General features: G+C 37.4%; 1 protein-coding gene across 1 annotated transcript in view; it reads right to left on the reverse strand.

Annotated features, from left to right (window-relative positions):
- HELZ (helicase with zinc finger) overlaps positions 1-20,220 on the reverse strand; it is a 150,050-nt gene that overhangs the window by 66,529 nt on the left and 63,301 nt on the right. The window contains 7 exon segments of the mRNA XM_057716956.1: positions 165-312; positions 1,592-1,737; positions 2,881-2,999; positions 5,958-6,136; positions 11,721-11,736; positions 11,739-11,824; positions 12,363-12,542. Of these exon segments, the coding sequence (XP_057572939.1) occupies positions 165-312; positions 1,592-1,737; positions 2,881-2,999; positions 5,958-6,136; positions 11,721-11,736; positions 11,739-11,824; positions 12,363-12,542 (874 nt within the window).

Genomic DNA, 20,220 nt, shown 5'->3' on the forward strand with positions numbered 1-20,220 from the left:
GCCTGAGTTTGATCCCTGGTCAGGGAACTAGGTCCCACATGCCACAACTAAGAGTTCTCATGCTGCAACTGAAGATCTTGCATGCTATAAGACCTGGCGCAGCCAAATAAATAAGTAAATTTTTTTTTTTTTAAAAAGTGGGAACTTTCAAAAAACAAAGGTACCTCTGCATTATTATAAAAAGCTGTGCTATTTTTTTCTTGTACATCTTCCCCTCGTGCTGTAAAGAAAGTTAGTGGGTAGAAATCTTTGTGTGCTGGTTGCTTTCCACTGGCCATCAGTTTGCCCTCATAGAAGAGCTCAGAGGTGTAACTGCAGAAAAAGACCAAAATAAATAAATAAATAAAAAGCAATCTATCATCAAAATTAATTTTACCCGTAAGAAAAAAAATTACCAGTCAAATCTAATGTTGCTTTATGCCCATGATTAATTTTAATCCAAACATCTAATACCCATGATGCCAAGATTTTCTCCACAATTAACCACAGCAATAAAAACACAGCAGGCTCCTGGTATAAAACTGCTAAAATGAATTGATCTGGGGAAGGCATGAAGCCAGAATATAGAAAGAAAAGGAAGAAATGACGACAGTTGAATACTAGATGAGGAAATTTGCTAGCTGTTATGGTTTTCTATACTAAAATTTTTTTAAATGAGTATTTTTTATTTATGTGGATCATATACTTATGCAAACACAAAGATCTGTAGACGTCGAAATAATACACACAATTGAAGGACATTCCAGTCTTCAACTGTAAAATGAATACTCTATACTAACAAAGATATTATGTAGTACTCAGTTCATCACTCACTGCAGCAAATGACTGGCAACAATAAAAGAGGAATCACATTTTAAGATATTGATAAAAGCCATAGTTAAATCTAATTTTATTTTTATATCTCTCCTATTGCTTACAGAGAAACCTAAAAATTATTTTCACATGACTGCCATAATCAATATTACTTAATTATACTACACGTGAAAAAAAATCTTAAGTTTTTGGTGGTGATAGTGACTGGAACGCAGCACAAAGGGGCTTTCCAGAGTTCTGGGAACATTCTGCTTTTCGGTCTGGATGCCAGCGGTAGGGGTACGTTTGGTGTGTGACATTCATTAAGTTATTACCTAAGATACTTTTACTTGTAGAGATGCATACTATATTTAATAGAACCCTTTTAAAACTTTATTACTAAGCTTTATGGTTTTCCTTCCTTCCTCCCTCCCATCCTTCCTTTTAAAACAGATTCCTTATATAACATAGCCAGATGTGCACACGCAAACCATTACGTGGTTTGTCAATATATTTGTTTATTACATCATGTAGTTTTACATACGCATTACATATTTAGTCACGGAAAAATATGTTATAGCTTGTAGAACCTAAAATTTTTGTTTCCAGAACTGCCGTACTATAAAAAATTACAGCTCTGACTTTTGCAGTGTACTTTTACAAACATAAAATTACACATAATTTGCAACATCAGGGACACCATTTAACTCTGCTGGGAAAGCCTGTCCCGAGGAACAGCCCTTTTTGGTCCCCATCCACCAAACCACAGAAAGTATGACTGGGGGCAGTTCACACCTACTTGATGATAGCTTCGTGGGAGCGGTAGTTCTCACACAGAAGGATCCTACAGGGAAACTCGGCAGGGTAGTGCTCGTAGAGCCGATCAAGTAATGAGACGTGAAGGTTTCTCTCCCTGGCAAACTCGCTGTAAACAAAAGGACTGAGCTGTAACAGATAAACACACAGAGAAAATTTAACTAAATATACAAATAGTATTTTTTTTTAACATAGTCATTAAAAAAGATCCACCAGGCTGAAACTTCTGATATATTCAACCTCAACATGCTGAATGCTGGAATAAGCAGAGTCAAAAATGTTTTCTAGGAACAATTTTACTTCTATAAAGAATGAGGCTAAATTTTCTAACTTTTCGCTTCAGTATGCCAACACTAACCTAGAGTTTCTACACATAGGTTAATAAAGGCCTCCTGCGACTTAATAATAAATAGCTACTACCTCAGTAATTTTAGGGATGCAACCCACTGCATCACTGGGGAAGTCAATCAACTGTTTCCCTAAAATTAATCAACTATTTAAAATGGTGAGCTGGCAGGATATATAGCCTATGACTAACACTTATTTGTAATAATCAGCAAAAAAGCCATCTTTACCTTGTGAAGTGTCAGGAGCCACTCTTGATGATAACTGTGACGCTAAGAACAAAATTAAACTACTTCTGGCAAAGAAACAAAAACAGAATTTGTCCCTCTACGTTCCACTCTTTCCTAAATGTCTGGACAGCTACAATACTGTACAGGTTCAATCTTAACTGTGACAAAAGAGAAAGAACCTCAAATTGCAGCTTTGCAAAATTCATATTTTAATAGAAAAACTGTGATTCTCTTTCATTCATCACTATTAAGATCAAACAAGTTCTTTGAGTTTCTGACTATTATTTTCAATTAAGCACTTTGTTTCCCACGTTAATGAAAAATTAACCCTTCAGGGAAACAAATGTTGGGGACAGGAACTGGGGAATCGTAAGAAGGATAATTTAAATTTATTTGATAAAGAAAAGTAATTAAATATTCATACTAGAGAACTGAAATTTAAATTAATGAGCATGAAAATCAGAACACTGATAAACTCATTCATTCCACTCTCTATTCAAAGAAGGAAAACAAAAAAGGAGGGGGTAGCAATTTTCCTTCAGAAATGCAAACATTTTTCACTGTTAGTACAGAAATATTTAAAGTACTTAAACTGAAATGCATGGCACAATTTCATAGGCTGTTTTAGAAAACAAAATATTAAACATCAAAATATGACAGAAGTTTCTTTCAATACGATGACTCGGGGGGCACTCACCTGCATGTGGTCACCAGCCAGGACAACCCGAGTGTTCTTAGTTGCTAACGCTAGAGGCATAATGGTTTCACACTCCATGGCCTGGGCAGCCTCATCTAATAGAATGTGCGTAAAAAACCCTACAAAGTGCAGCGTAAACACAGGACAGCATATTACAGCAGTGATAAAAGGAGGAGTAGTGTTTATTCTTTTCTGTTAAGGGAAGAGTTTAGCATTCTAATTTAAGAACTGTAAGTACTTTTAATGCCAACCCTCAATTGAGAAGACTGTAAGTTTGGATCATTATTTAAAAATAGAAGTTGAAAGGAATAACTATTTACTCAATAACAGATATGTAAATGGCATCTGGTACTAATGGCCCCAAGACTAACAGCTAAATCAGTACATATAAAAAAAGATTTTAAAAGTACAAGATAACAGCTTTTAACCACAAAGAAAAGCTGGCAACAAAACAGTGATAGGCCTAAATTCCTTCCACTATTTATTTGCTAAAACACCAAAAATAAAAAATGGTAGTTTATAAGTAACTTTAGCTTAAACATACATATTAGACATTAAAATAAGGAACATCATACCCAAAATCTAATACAAAGGAGAAAGTTATAATCCAACTTTGACCTAAAACAAAGGTTATCTACTAGCAAATTCACTATTTTGATTATTTAGGTTTACTTTATGTGTGTGTGTCTATATGCGTATAGACTGATAACATACAATGTTTTAGTCTAAGATCCTATCCTGGCTGAAAAAATATCACCTGTCTGTAAAAAAAAGAAAGAAAGAAAGAAAGAAAAAGAAAGAAAGAGAGAAAGAAAAAAAAAAAAGTGACACAACAAGTATCAAAAATGTACATTATCAAATATCCCCCACACGCAAACGCCCACAGTGGAGGCACCCCACTCCTGGTTACTGCTGCCACTCACACTGAAGCACAGGAATCTGGGTACAGAAAGGAGGAAAAGTCTCTTTGTCCCGAAAAGAGAAGACAAGCAAAAATCTCCTTGCTGTCTCAATGTGTAGAAGTAAATGTTGCCCTCTACTGCCAACTCACTGAGGTACGGAGAAGGGGGCCTTGTTTTCATTAGCAAGCGAAGAACACAAACTAGTTTCTCAACAGAATGAGGAGTTATAAAACTCTCTAGATTAATTAGCTTCCTGTGAGTTGGCCCAAGAACGTAACCTCTATTTCTATCCCTATTTCTATGAAAAGCAACAACTCCCAAACAATCTGTACAACTTTTCTAATGCAACTTATTTCTATGTTGGGAACTTTCTAAATCTTACCAACTGGCAGTAATAACCGTCACCACCACCACCACCACCACCATCAGCATTCAAACAAACGGCTATGTTAACAGTACAAGCATCAATAACTGCTGTCTACTTAATGACAGCAGCCCAAGCATGATTTGGACACGTGCATTTTTCTCCCTGTTGAGGAGAATTTGTGCCTTTTGTTCTACAAGACTAATTAAGGAAGATGACTGTAATTATAGGATCAGATTGGAAAAAACTGAGACTAGTGGAAAAAAATGTACTGTTTTCATTAGCTATTTTAATTAAACAGAGCCAGGCTTAAATCAGGAACTGAATAAATCATGAAATCGTTATACTACTGCTTAAGCAAGTAAAAGAAACCTGAATTAGTCGAACTGATTTAGCCTGAGCCTTGGCTGCCTCACCTGTAAAATAACCCTCCACAGAGTCGATATGAGAATTAAATTAAGTATAAACAATGCCTAAAACAAAGCAAATAGTTGACTTCCAATAAAAGTTCTACACTCTTGCTCTTCAAAGCCATTCTTTACTGTTCCTCAAAACTATACTGTTTAGGAGGTTTGGGTATTTATGTGGTAAATATGCAGAGTATAATCATGAAGTAATGAGACTGATTGTTAAATAAACATACCAAAATTTACATTGCAAATAAGTGTTGTTCCATCAAAGAAGTCAGCTGAGAGGAAATATAACTCATTCCAATGGATGCAGCCACTGTTCAAAACATTTTTTGAAACTCTGCTTTTGTAACTGCCCTCACCAGCCAGCTATGAGCTGCGTGCACAAGAAAAATAAGTCTCATTACATGAGAGGCACGTCTCTCTCTCTCTTTTTTTTGCACCCCTAATGGTATTGCTCAGTTTGATGACCTACCTTATTTACCAGACATGTCTCAGAAAGATTTTGAAGCTTTTCTAAAACTAAATCTACCCTAAAAAAAGGAGTTTGGCCACTGTTCATTTTTTAAGGTTGAAACAGAGGTTTATCAACGGCCTCCAGGTGTGTCTACACCCTGAGCCAGGTGCCAGGAATACAAGGTGAAGAGAACTGTCTCTACCTTTCAGAGACTGAAAAGAATCTGTCACTGGCTCTGAAAGCAATTCCAAAGGCGAGAGCAAAAAGGCGCTGACCAATGTCAACAATTATAATAAAGCAGTAATAAATGAATATTCTTCCAAAGTAACTCCCTTAAAGTAACAGCACATTTTGATGAAGTTCTGCTGTGTTTTTCAGAACTTCTTGCCACCCTATGCCTGTACTTTGTATAATATTAGTTCCATTTTACATAGTTCCTATACTTAAATAACCCTATGTATGTCATAAAAACCTACCATGATTGTTGTCTCTACACTATATTAACACAAAACTATTTTAAAATTTGAAACTTGAGAAAATTGTAAAAAAAAAAAACCAACCCCAACACTGTCCAAATTTGAATTTTTCACATGATCAACAGTAAGCAAATACCATCTGATCAATTAGAGAACAAATAGAGTAGCAGTCACTAAAATGTCTAAACTAGGGGTTGATAATTTTTGTGTGTATGAAGAGCCAAACAGTATACATTTTAGGTTTTTGTGGCCAATCTCTGTTGCAACTAGTCAACTTAGCTGCTGTAGTACAAAAGACTCCATAGAAAATATAGGTAAATAAATGGGTGATTGTGTTCCATCCAATAAAACTTTATTTACAAAAACAGACAGTGGGCCAGATACGGCCCCTAGGCCAACCCCTGGTCTAAACTGAATGCAGAAGCCCTGTGCATTCAGACGCCCTTTCTGTGTCTTGAGTCAGCATACCAGGTTCAAGGTCCAACTGACAGAGGTACTGGGAAGTATTCAATGTAACAACAACCACTCGGTGTTTAAGAATATCTTCTTTCTGTGGCATCTGAAAGGTGGAATGTGCGCTTGAGATCAAACAGTACTGATGCACAACTGGGTGGACAGTCTTTACCCAGCGATTTCTGAAATATACCCTACAAAAGAAGACAATATTTCCTATTTATACTTATTAACATCTTACCAGTATCTGATTATCAAAATATTGACATTATGACTTTAAGACTACAATACCTGGAAATTAACAAATAAATCTGATACCTGTTAACACTCTACTGGATTAGAATTTAACATACAACTGTGACTTTCCCCCACCAAAAAAAGAATGAAGCAGAAAGTATATACACTATGATAAGATAAATATCTAATTATTTTTAAGTGTTCAGATTAATCTTACAACAGAACGACACACAAAGAATTCCATAAGCATTCGTTTTTTTAATTCAAAACATTCTCATTTGGGAATTACTTTTTGTCCTAGAATATTCTTACAAAAACATACTTAACTTATATTTTAATTATCTATGCTAATAAAAAAGTCAATTGCATACTTACAAGAGAAATTTAAGTTACCTGCATTTCACTTTAGAATATATTCTTCTACTTATATTTAAATAGACCCCTATCTAAAGTTCTGAAAATTTAAAAAGAAATTTAAATTTTGGACAATGAGAGAATCTTAACAAAGAGCATCTCTTCTATTAATTACAAAAGAAAAACAAATAGGACTCATGTAACAGATTACTAAGATGGTACAGAAACAACTCATCCACCTACCCACCGACCTCCTCCCACCCCAACCCACCCATATCACAGAGATCTACTGTGTATCTCCTATGGTCCAGCACAGAGGCAAGTCACATGGCTTGCAAGGTTTCATGAAGACGTTGGCTTCATTCTGATTTTAATGCGAGGCCGTCAGAGAGCTGTTAACAAGGCACATGTCATGGGACCTGACTTAGGTTGTTAAAGGACCCCTCTGTTTCTCTGGACAGAACACATACTTTTGGAGGCAGGAAGAGTGCTATGTTGGACAGTGGTGTGCTGGTAACTGTTGAACAACCAGCTTTCGGGGATGGGGGGATGACCTGATCTGTCGTGTTTGCTGGTTTCTGTGGTATAAAACCTATTATCATGGCCAATTTCAAGCTACCCACGTGATGTCACTGAACATGAACTTGGGAAGACACGCACGACTGGCTCTCAGAAAGCAGTGCCAGCTGCTGCATCACACCACGGACGAGCAGGGAGGCAGGGGCAGGGACCGCGGTCAGGAGACCACTGAGGAGGCCGCTGTAGGGTCTGGACAAGAGAAGGCGATGGCTCGGACTAGGGTGGTAACATGAGAGGTGGGAAAACGGTCAGACACACTACACATTGTGAGAGTAACGCTGACAGGATGTACTGATATACTAGGTGAGGAATTTAAGAGAAAGGATGATTCCACGGCGCTGAAACTGGATGAATGACAGTGGGGGTGATAGGGAGGAACAAATTTGGGGTAGGAATTGAGAATTCAGTTTTGGACATATCTAGTAGCAGACATCCAAGAAGAGATATCCAGTAAGCAGAGGCATTTATAAGTGTGGAGTTCAGAAGAATGCCTAAGATGAGAAATATACAATTGCGACAGTACTTCAATCTTGAGACCAGCAGAGCTCACCTGGAGAGTAAGCAGATAAAAAGGAAACTACTTGGAAGAATGGCTGATGGACCACGTCCACGTGTAGACGCTGGGAAACGGAGGGACACAGGAAAGGAGACTGGGAAGCAGCAATCAATGAAACAGGAAGCGCTCAGGAGACTGTGAGGGTCCAACCACGGGACACAAACTTCCACGTCACTAAACCGTCTGGATGTTTTCTGGGCCCATCAAGTCACTTACTAGCAGCATCCAGCTCTGTGGTTGCTCCCTCCTTGAAACGCTGTCTCCCCTCCTGACTCAACGGCTCCCTGCCGTCCTTCCATGTCTCTAGGCTAGGGTTTCTCAAGTCATGCTTAGCGCTCTCATCACCGTCAAGCTCTGTCCTCTCACCTGACAGTCTCATCCCAGGCCCAGGCTTCCCACCACCACCAATACACCGATGACTCGCACAGTTTTCTCTCTCTGCCAGGGCCTCACCTCTGAGCTCCAAGATGCACATCCAACTATTTACTTGACATCTGTCTCCTCTAGAATGTTTCAAATGTAATATGCACAAACACTGATCTCATGATCTTCTAAAATGTGTTCTAACCCTCCATGAAACATTTAAAACTGGTTATTGTCTTTTTTTAACCAAAGCAAAAAAACAAAAACAAAAAACCAACAACTCCCCTCAACACACACAAAAAAATGCATTTAATAGATGTTTCTAATTTATAATTGTTATAGAGGAAAGTAATGTATTTTAAAAACATTTCTGTGATAGGAAGGACTGTGAAAGTAACCAATACGACCCCTAAAAGATGGAAAAATATTAAACATATTTTAGGTTTTAATAAAAAATATTTAATCAGATTAGCAAAGCAGAATTTACTTTTAAATATATGAAAAATCTCATTCTACAAATTATCTGAAAAAAGCGTTTACAAGTTATGATTCCATTAATATTAACTTAAGTGTGTGTATTTAAGCTTATAACTTACTAGAAATTAAACTCTAAAATGTTAGTAGTATTTATCTCTGACTGGTAAGGTTACAGGTAATTTTTATTTTCTTCTTTATGCTTTTCTGTATTTTCCATATTTTCTCAAATGAACATTTCATTATAAAATTGAAAAAGTAGTTTTTCTAGTTACTCATCAATCTCACTGCAGGTACTGCTTCTTCCTCAAAGAAAAAATAGAAATTGAAGTTCTAAGCCCCATTACTGACTTTTTTGTAGTTACCTCAGAAAGCTAGCTCAAGTTGAAGCTAGTAAGAATACAAAGCTTGATCACTAGGCCTATTACCTTAAAAATATAATAGCCTAGTGCTGACTTCAAAAAGACTTAAACATTTTCTCAGTTCTTTCATTTTGTGCAACATTTAAGGTAGACACTGTCTATAAGATTATTTAAAACACATTCAACAACATTTTTCAAAACTGGAGAACTGACACTTTCAAGGCCATAGTATAAAATGCAACTGACATCAACTAAGCAGTTTACATACTTCTAGAAACAAACTGTCCACATACCCCACATGAATTATAATGAAATTTAAAACCGAAGACTTCTGTCTGGTAATATATCATTTTAATTCACTGAAATTTTATTCAGGTACTGAATTCATATGCAATGAACACCCCCAAAGTATTATTATTTACGATACTACAGCATCAGAAAGACCCGATCTATTTATTTAAAGATCTTTATAAAATACCATATACCTTCTATTTGTCCAGAAAACAGTAAATGTACACTTTCTCCACAGATAGCCTTTATCTAATAAGTGATAATTCTGCCAGAATCAGATACTGATTTTCAGAACCATACACAGAAAGAAACTATGTTTTCCTCTCTATTCCACTTTAAAAATCTTCTAATTCTAATAAAGTAAGAAGTAAAAACTGAAGCTAAATGTAATTAAAATGGATTCTAAAACCTCCAACCCCAAATAATTTATGCTCAACTCCCGGCAACTAACAGAATTTTATACACTTTAACCACAAGGGTGCATATTTAAACATATTTACTGTTTATATAACGTTTACGGCTGTTTCCCCACATTATCACACACACCAGGGCCCACAGTGCGAGAAGGTAAACCTGTCATCATCGCTCTTGACCCACAGAGACAACGAGTCTTCAAGGTCACAGGCGGACACTGAGTGCCCTCTTGCGTTCTTTCCCTGCATTCTGGGACAATTCAGGTAAAGCTGATCTCCCCAGAGTGATGAGCCATTCTAATTTTCTCTATTCCATCTCCCACACCTCTCATGTTTGTTGTCCATTAGGAAAATTATAAATTAATCTCAGTTAATATAATAATAGATGATGCTAATAAATCCTAACATTTCAATGTATTAACCCTCCTAGGAAATACATTCACAAGTTAACATTTTTCCGGCACAGAAAAACTATGCTGAAAATATAGCACCATATAAAGGAAATATTTGGGGAAGCCAAGCTTTTTCTTATTTTATTCCACTTACTAGATGAAATAACATGAAACTTGCATTTAAATAAATTTAAATATTTTTTGCTAGAAGGCAAGTTTCTGCATTTGGGCCACTACAACTATACATAGACCCTACTGGAACACAACTTCTTATCCTACATATTTAGATGCACTACATGTTGGATTATAACTCCCAAAACATAAATTTTACATGGGAAAAGCTAAACATAATGCTAGCCAAATAATGGATTTCAATGTTTCTCAACAACAGCTCTCCTGCCCCAAATGTCAAATGGCCTATGCTAGGTCAACCAAGATTTGAGGGACCTTCACTCCACTGCTTCCAAGCCAAGTACAATGATAAATGAGATTGTCACACTTCCTACATAACACACATAACACAAACATAAGCACACACACAAGCTCTACCAACAATAAAACATCTCATCTCCACCGAAGTAAGAATACTCATAGCAAAAAGGCTACTAGCTAACAATTTCACTTATGAGGTAAAAAAGATTAGAATCTGAAGCAAACTAGTTATTGATGAATTTATCCATTGGTAAACACCACATTTTCATTTAAAGTGATTGTATACGTGTGATATTTTCTTATCAAATAAAACTGGATTCTACTTAATTATTTCTTCTCTAATTTGTTTTCACAGTAGAAATGGAATATGGCATAAAAACCTGTGTTAACAGGCCATGACACTTTTTTCTCTTTTGTTCTTTTTAATGCAATTGTAAAGTCATTCAAATGGCTTTGCTTATGGTTATTAAAGAATTAAATAGTGTAGCCTCAGTTTTCCATGCCTAGGCTCAACCAGAAATAAAAAGTTAGTGAATTATGATTTAAAAGTGTGGTTAGAAATTAATTTTTAAACAATAATTGTATTTGAACAACATAGGGCATGATATATTAGTTTGCAAAATGACAAAACTAAACATTAATTCATATAACAATGAAAGCAAATGGTATAATAAATAACCATTTCATGATTCTTTATTGTTTTCTGAAGAAAAGGATTTTATTCCCCCACAATCCTGTATTTAAGAACATTTCCTATCCATAGACACTTAGAGGACCTATATTAACCTAGAATTTTGTTTACCACTTTATCTCTTAAGTGATAGCAGAGTTGTAAATACCAGTCAATTACATCTTGTTGCAGAAAACACTTCCATTTCACGTTTCTCTAACATGTAGCGTCTATGAAATTACCTGCACGATCACAGTCAAAATTTTATTTCCACAAAGAACTATCCCTGCATGACTACTCTGCCATGCAAAATATGCTAGAATTTTTAATTAAAATTGATTTAATCATAAATTTATCATTTTTGTCATAGCTTTTAGAGGAACACATCAAAATCGGCTCAGATTGTAACAACACTTTTTACATACAAAACTTAAAAAAGGATGTCTTTCTCTTTACTTAATGTTTAAGAAATGAATGGTCAAAGATTTTAAAATTTTTCCTTAATTTAAATGGTTTCTTCAAAAGGCATAACCTCCAAACGCCAATGCACAGTTACAGACTTTGATTTTCTCAAAGTTACTAAAATCTTTATAGACACCTTTTCTTAAGAATAATAAAGTATGATACAGATACATAATAAGCCTTAAAAAAATACCTGAGAGGTCTTGCCTGGGATTGCCTGCTTCTACATATGGATGTAAATAATCCTTTATGTAGAGATCAGCAGCACTATTAGAATGGGTGCAAATGAGAATCCTGCTGAAATAAATGGTGCAAATAAAAAGAATGATAAAACACAAAACTATTCAAGCAGTATAATACCAAAAAAAAAAGCAGTGGCCATTTTAATATAATACATTTCCCTCAACCTACTCAGTAAGCTCTAACATATTATTCAATTATGCTTTTAGGAAATTATTCTTAAAGCTTAATTACTCTTTAAGCTGTAAAGGAGATAAGTTCCCCCAAATTATTTTTAAATCTTTCATATAAAATTATTTTTAAAAACCCAACCCTTTTGGCTCTAACATTTATCACAATCTCTTAGCAGACTTGGCGTTTAGATGACTATTTAAAAGCTACCATTCTCTATGTTGCCAATTTTTAAAAACAGTACGTTTTCAGAGAATTCAAATTTCAGTGCTTTGGGGTTTGAATGTGGCTCTTTTTCTTTATTTTTATTTTTTAAAATTTTACAAGCAACATGAAAATTGTCTCACTTTTGCTTTTGTCTTCACAACAAGGACAGAAACTGTACCCTGCTGATGAGACCAGAGTGCACACAACACTGTCTCACCTCGTCTCCTGTTGCTGGAGAATGTGCTTGACAGCCTGAGCTAGAGTGAAGGTTTTGCCTGTGCCATAGGGGCCGATGATGAGAACAGGGGGCAGCTGTATTGAAAGTGGAGTTGTAATGGCCAGAACAGCCTCTTTCTGTTTCGCGTTTAGCCGAGGATCCAACTGCTCATCCCATTGTCTAAAGAAAATTAAAATGTACGTTACTTTAAATGCATGCATCTTGGTTATAAACAGAACATGACACACAAGTATCCTGAATTTCACTGAACCATTAAGAATACTGAAATGACACAGCATGTATAAAAACAAATGTTTAGGAGAAGAAAGATAGCAGTGAAGTAGGAGGACGTGGAATGCATCCCTCTCCACAGATGCATTAGGAATACACCAAAAGATGCAATAATTCCCACAGAGAACCAGCTGAACACCAGCAAATGACCTCAGACACCAGAAAGGACAGCAAAGATCCCGACATAACTGGGTAGGACAGAGCGGGAAAAAAAAAAAAAAAGGAGAAAGAGGAGGAGAAGAAAGGAAAGGGATGGGTCTCACACGCTGAGGCAGGGGGATCTGAAACAGAGGGGAGATTGCCGAATTCAGGGAAACGTCCCTTATCTGATGGGGAAACCCCTTCTCCAACAGGGAATTTCCCTGGGTCAGAAGGGAGGCATTTGGGACTGTTCAAAGAGGGTGAAGCAGCTGAACTGTGGCAGATGGGAAAGAGTGAGAAACACATGGAGGGTCTGCACCACGGCTCAGCGTGTCCGGACTGAGACATTGGTTCACAGCTGAACAGGGGGTCTGGGAGCTGGAACGTGGGAAGCAGAGAACTAGTTCAGGGTGAGAAACATTGTTGGCAGTGGGGAGACGGACTGAGAGGACAGGAGGGAGGAAATCCACAGCGGAGAGTGCCTACCGCAGAAAGCTGCGAGGCCATAGTGGCGGCTCGATTCTGCTGACTCACAAGCAGGGGAGAGGAGCTGCAGGTGTAGCCACTCTCTTGGCGCCTGTGATGGACAAAGGAAGGACCCCTCTGGGCCTGGCTAACGCACTCAGGGATAACAAAGGCCCCCAGGCGGGGCTGGCCTAGAGTGCCTGCAGCTGAGAGCCAAAAGTCTGCACAGTGGCCCAGCTCTGGAGACATTCTGTTTACACCTGAACCACCGGCGTCCCACTGCAACAGGCACTGCCACAGCCGACTGAACCACTGTGACCAAGGCAGGGCGCCACCGGACATTCATTCCCAGGGGAAGGAGCCACTGTTGTACCTTCTCTCTCCCTACACACCGGCACTTACAGACGAACAATAAAGGAAGCTCTGCTGGTCACAGAGTAATACAAAAAGCCCAAGGTGGGTAGAAGGACACTTACAGCTGAGACCCCAAGGAAACAGAAATATTAGTATTAATTCCATTGATCTGGTCCATTCTGGGGTCAGTTCTAGCTTTTTTTTTTAAATTTTATTTTACTAATTACGATCTTAGTCCTAAGGGATCTACACATTTTATAACATATTTTTTATTCCATTTTTCATTCTGTTTTTATTTTTAGCCTTTTTATATATTTCTATCTAGCTAAGTTTTTTGTAGTGCTGACTTTATCTCTCCTACCTTCTTTTCATCTCTTTTATACATTTCTATTTCTTTCTTTTTTTTTCATATTTCCAGTCACACTACCCTCTTCTGTTGCCCTGTCTTCTATCTTTTTTTACTTTATTTTATCTTAATATATTTATAAGCAATATTATTGGTCTGCTCTGTTTCCTTGCTTTATTCTCCAGATGACACACTGCTTTGGTTTTTATTATTAGGTTTTGTCTTTATCTTAGTTCTAAGTATAATTGTCTGATTTCATTCTGAGAATCTTCAGTCTGTCTGGTGGTACTCTTGCTCTTTATTATATTTGATCCTAGCTTTCAAAATCTCCCTGGATTTGTGTTTGTGTGTGTGGGGTTTTTTTGTTTCTTTTTGTTTTGTTTGTTGGTTTGTTTGTTTTTGGTTTTGAATTTCTGCTCGTTTTCTCTTTGATTGTCTGATGGCATACTGGGGCTCTTCTGTCAGGTCTTTCTAGTGCCTTATGTTCTATTGAATTCAGTATTTGTGTGTCTTATACATGTATGTGTTTCCTTGACTTAGTATTTGTTTGACTCAACACTCTGCCATTAGTCTGGGGCTCAGGCAGTCTTCTTTAAACCCCTTTATTGCTGGGACGAGCAACCTCTGAAGTCTGGACTACTACATCAGAACTCAAGTAGGAGGCTGTGGGGAGGGAGCACTGAATCTAGGATGCTAGACTACTAGGGAGTCCTCAGACACAGGGAAGATTAACTTCAGAGAACTCTCACAGAGCCCTGTATCAGAGTCTAAGACTCAGCTTCGTCCGACTGTCTGCAACTGCCAGTGCTGGACACCTCACACCAAACTACAAACAAGACAGGAACACAAGCCCACCCATCAGCACACAGACTACCTAAAGCCATATTAACCTCACAGATACCCTAAAACACACCTCCTGACATGGCCCTGCTCATCAGAGAGAAAAGACACAGAGCCACACACCGGAAAGCAGACACCAGACCTTCCCCCCCAAAAGGAAGCCTACTCAAGACACTGGAGAAACCCCACCATGGGGGCAGAGGGCAGAAACAAGAGGAATTATTACTAGGCAGCACAGGGAAAGGAGACGGCAAATCCTATAAATTAGACTAAATGAGAAAACAAAGAAACACCAAGCAGGCAAAGGAGCAGAAAAAAAACCCACAGGACCAAATAAATGAGGAGGAAATAGGGAAACTGCCTGAAAACGAATTCAGAGTAATGATAGTAAAGATGATTCAAAATCTCGACAACAAAATATAGAAAATACAAGAAACAGTTCATAAGGACTCAGAAGAACTAAAGAGCAAACAAACAGTAATGGACAACAACATAACCAAAATTAAAAATACTCTAGATGGTATAAACAGCAGAATAACTGAGGCAGAAGAACGAATAAGTGAGTTGGAAGACAGAATGGGGGAAATAACTGCCACAGAGCAGGAAAGAGAAACAAGAATGAAAAGAATGGAAGACAGTCTCAGAGACCTTGGAGACAACATTAAGCACACCAACATTCGAATCACAGGCATCCCAGAAGAAGAAGCAAAAAGAAAGGGTCTGAGAAAATATCTGAAGAGGTTATAGTGGAAAACTTCCCCCACATGGGAAAGGAAATAATTAATCAAGTCCAAGAAGCGCAGACAGTCCTATACAGAATAAACCCAAGGAGAAATACACTGAGGCACATGTTAATCAAACTAATGAAAATTAAACACATAGAAAAAATATTAAAAGCAGAAGAGAAAAGCAACAAACAACATATAAGGGAAAACCCATAAGGATAACAGCTGATCTTTCTCCAGAAACTCTGCAGGCCAGAAGGGAGTGGCAGGATAGACCGAAAGTCCTGAGAGAGAAAAACCTATAGCCAAGAATACTCTACCCAGCAAGGATCTCATTCAGACTCGAAGGAGAAATCGAAAGCTTTACAGACAAGCAAAAGTGAAGAGAATTCGGCACCACCAAACCCGCCTTACAACAATTGCTAAAGGAACTTTCCTAAGTAGGAAACACAAGAGAAGGAAAAGACCTACACAAAGAAACCCAAAACAATTAAGAAAATGCTAATAGGAACACACATGTCAATAACCACCTTAAGTGTAAATGGATTAAAAGCTCCAACCAAAAGACACAGACTGGTTGAATGGATACAAAATCAAGACCCTTCTATATGCTGCCTACAAGAAATGCACTTCAGACCAAGGGACACATATAGACTGAAAGTAAAGGGATGGAAACAGATACTCCATGCAAATGGAAGTCAAAAGAAAGCCTGAGTAGTGATACTCATATCAGACAAATGAGACTTTAAAGTAAAGACTATTACAAGAGACAAGGAAGGACACTACATAATGATCAAGGGATCAATCCAAGAAGAACATATAACAATTGTAAACATCTATGCACCCAACATAGGAGCACCTCAATACATAAGGCAAAGGCTAACAGCCACAAAAGGGGAAATCGACAGTAACACAATACTAGTAGGAGACTTTAACACTCCACTAACATCAATGGACAGATCATCCAAACAGAAAATAAATAAGGACACACAAGCCTTAAATGACACATTAGACCATCTCGACTTAATTGAAATTTATAGGACATTCCATCCAAAAACTACAGAATACACTTTCTTCTCAAGAGCACATGGAACATTTTCCAGGATAGATCACATCTTGGGTCACAAATCAAGCCTTGGTAAATTCAACAAAATTGAAATCATATCAAGCATCTTCTCTGACCACAACGCCATGAGACTAGCTATCAATCACAGGAAAAAAAACTGTAAAAAATACCAACACGTGGAGGCTAAACAATATGCTATTAAACAACCAAGAAATCACTAAGGAAATCAAAGAGGAAATCTAAAAAATCTAGAAACAAATGACAATGAAAACACAACAACCCAAAACCTATGGGACACAGCAAAAGCAGTTCTAAGAGGGAAGTTTAGAGAAATACAGTCCTACCTCAAGAAACAAGAAAAATATCGAATAAACAACCCAACCTTACACCTAAAACAATCAGAGAAAGAAGAACAAAGAAACCCCAAAGTGAGCAGAAGGGAAGAAATCATAGAGATCAGATCAGAAATAAACGAAAAAGAAAGGAAGGAAACAATAGCAAAGATCAGTGAAACTAAAAGCTGCTTCTTTGAGAAGGTAAACAAAATGGATAAACCATTAGCCAGACTCATCAGGAAAAAAAGGGAGAAGATGCAAATCAACAGAATTAGAAATGAAAAAGGAGAAGTAACAATGGACACTGCAGAAATACAAAAGATCATGAGAGACTACTACAAGCAACTATATGCCAATCAATTGGATAACCTGGAAGAAATGGATACATTCTCAGAGAAATACAATCTTCCAAGACTGAACCAGGAAGAAATAGAAACTATGAACAGACCTATCACAAGTATGGAAATTGAGACTGTGATTAAAAATCTCCCAACAAACAAAAGCCCAGGGCCAGATGCATTCACAGGAGAATTCTACCAAACATTTGGAGAAGAGCTAACACCTAACCTTCTCAAAATCTTCCAAAATATAGCAGAAGGAGGAACACTCCCAAACTCATTCTATGAGGCCACCATCACCCTGATACCAAAACCAGGCAAAGATGTCACAAAAAAAGAACATTACAGGCCAATATCACTGATGAATATAGATGCAAAAATCCTCAACAAAATACTAACAGAATCCAACAGCACATTAAAGAGATCATACACCATCATCAAGTGGAGTTTATCCCTGGGATGCAAGGATTCTTCAATATATGCAAATCAATCAATGTGATACATCGTATCAACAAATTGAAGGATAAAACCCACATGATCATCTCAATAGATGCAGAAAAAGCTTTTGACAAAATTCAACATCCGTTTATGATAAAACCTCTCCAGAAAATGAGCACAGAAGGAAATTACCTCAACATAATAAAAGCCATATATCAGAAACCAAAAGCCAACATCGCTCTAAATGGTGAAAAACTAAAAGAATTCTCTCTTGGAACAGGAACAAGAAAGGGTGCCCACTCTCACCATTATTATTCAACACAGTTTTGGAAGTGTTAGTCACAGCAATCAGAGAAGAAAATGAAATAAAAGGAATCCAAATTGGAAAAGAAGAAGTAAAATTGTCACTCTTTGCAGATGACATGATATTATACATAGAAAACCCTAAAGACTACCAGAAAACTGCTAGCACTAATTAATGAATTTAGTAAAGTAGTAGGATACCAAAATAATGCATAGAAATCTCTTGCATTCCTATGCACTAACAATGAAAAAGCAGAAAGAGAAATTAAGGAAACTCTCTCATTTACCACTGCAACCAAAAGAATAAAATACCTAGGAATAAACCTGCCTAAGGAGGCAAAAGACCTGTATAAAGAAAACTATAAGCCACTGATGAAAGAAATCAAAGACGACACAAACAGATGGAGGGACATACCATGTTCTTGGATTGGAAGAACCAACATTGTGAAAATGACTGTACTACCCAAAACAATTTACAGATTCCACGCAATCTGTATCAAATTACCAACAGCATTTTTCACAGAAGTAGAACAAGAAATCTTACGATTTGTATGGAAATGCAAAAGACCCCGAATAGCCAAAGCAATCTTGAGAAGGAAAGATGGAGTTGGTGGAATTAGACTTCCTGACTTCAAAGTATACTACAAGGCCACAGTGATCAAGACAGTATGGTACTGGCACAAAAACACAAAGGAAGATCAATGGAACAGAAGAGAGAACTCAGAGGTAAACCCAAGCACATATGGGCAACCTTATCTTTGACAAAGGAAGCAAGAATATACAATGGACAAAAGACAGCCTATTCAATAAGTGCTGCTGGCAAAATTGGACAGCAACATGTAAAAGAATGAAATTAGAACACTTCCTAACAGCATACAGAAAAATAAGCTCAAAATGGATTAAAGACCTAAATGTAAGGCCAGACACTACAAAACTCCTAGAGGAAAACACAGGCAGAATACTCTATGACATACATCAAAGCAAGATCCCTTTTGACCCACCTCCCAGAATAATGGAAATAAAATCAAGAATAAACAAATGGGACCTAATGAGACTTAAAACCTTTTGCACAGAGAAAGAAACCATAAACAAGACAAGAAGACAACCCTCAGAATGGGAGAAAAAACTTGCCAACGAAGCAACGGACAAAGGATTAACCTCCAAAATATACAAGCAGCTCATGCAGCTTAATACCAAAAAAGCAAATAACCCTTTCCACAAATGAGTGGAAGACCTAAATAGACGTTTCTCCAAAGAAGACATACAGATGGCCAATAAACACATGAAAAGATGCTCAACATCACTAATCATTAGAGAAATGCAAGTCAAAGCCACAACGAGGTATCACCTCACACCGGTCAGAATGGCCATCATCAAAACATCTAGAAACCACAAATGTTGGAGAGAGTGTGGAGAAAAGGGAACTCTCCTGCACTGTTGGTGGGAATGTAAGTTGGTACAGCCACTATGGAAAACAGTTTGGAGGTTCCTTAAAAAACTACAAATAGAACTACCATACGATCCAGTAATCCCACTACTGGACATATACCCAGAGAAAACCATAATCCCAAAAGAAACATGTATCATAATGTTCACTGCAGCACTATTTACAATAGCCAGGACATGGAAGCAACCTAAATGCCCATCAACAGATGAATGGATAAAGAAGATGTGGCACATATATACAATGGAATATTACTCAGCCATAAGAAGGAATGAAATGGAGCTATATGTAATGAGTTGGATAGACCTAGAGTCTGTCATACGGAGTGAGGTAAGCCACAAAGAGAAAAACAAATACTGTATGCTAACTCATACATATGGAATCTAAAAAAAAAAAAAAAAGGTACTGATGAACCCAGTAACAGGGCAAGAATAAGGATGCAGATGCAGAGAATGGACTGGAGGACACAGGGTTAAGGGGACGGGGGCAAAGGGGAAGCTTGGACGAAGTGAGAGAGTAGCTTAGACATATATACACTACCAACTGTAAAATAGATAGCTAGTGGGAAGTTGCTGTTTAACAAAGGGAGATCAACTAGATAACAGGTGATGCCTTAGAGGTCCAGGAAAGGGAGAGCGGAGGGAGTCGTGGGAGGAAGAGGATATGGGGATATATGTATAAAAACAGCTGATTCACTTTGGTGTACCTCAGAAGCTGGTACAAGAGTGTAAAGCAATTATATTCCAATAACGAGCTTAAAAAAATGTTTATT

Source organism: Hippopotamus amphibius, chromosome 17, assembly GCF_030028045.1.
Source record: "Hippopotamus amphibius kiboko isolate mHipAmp2 chromosome 17, mHipAmp2.hap2, whole genome shotgun sequence".
NCBI classification, from domain to species: Eukaryota; Metazoa; Chordata; class Mammalia; order Artiodactyla; family Hippopotamidae; genus Hippopotamus; species Hippopotamus amphibius.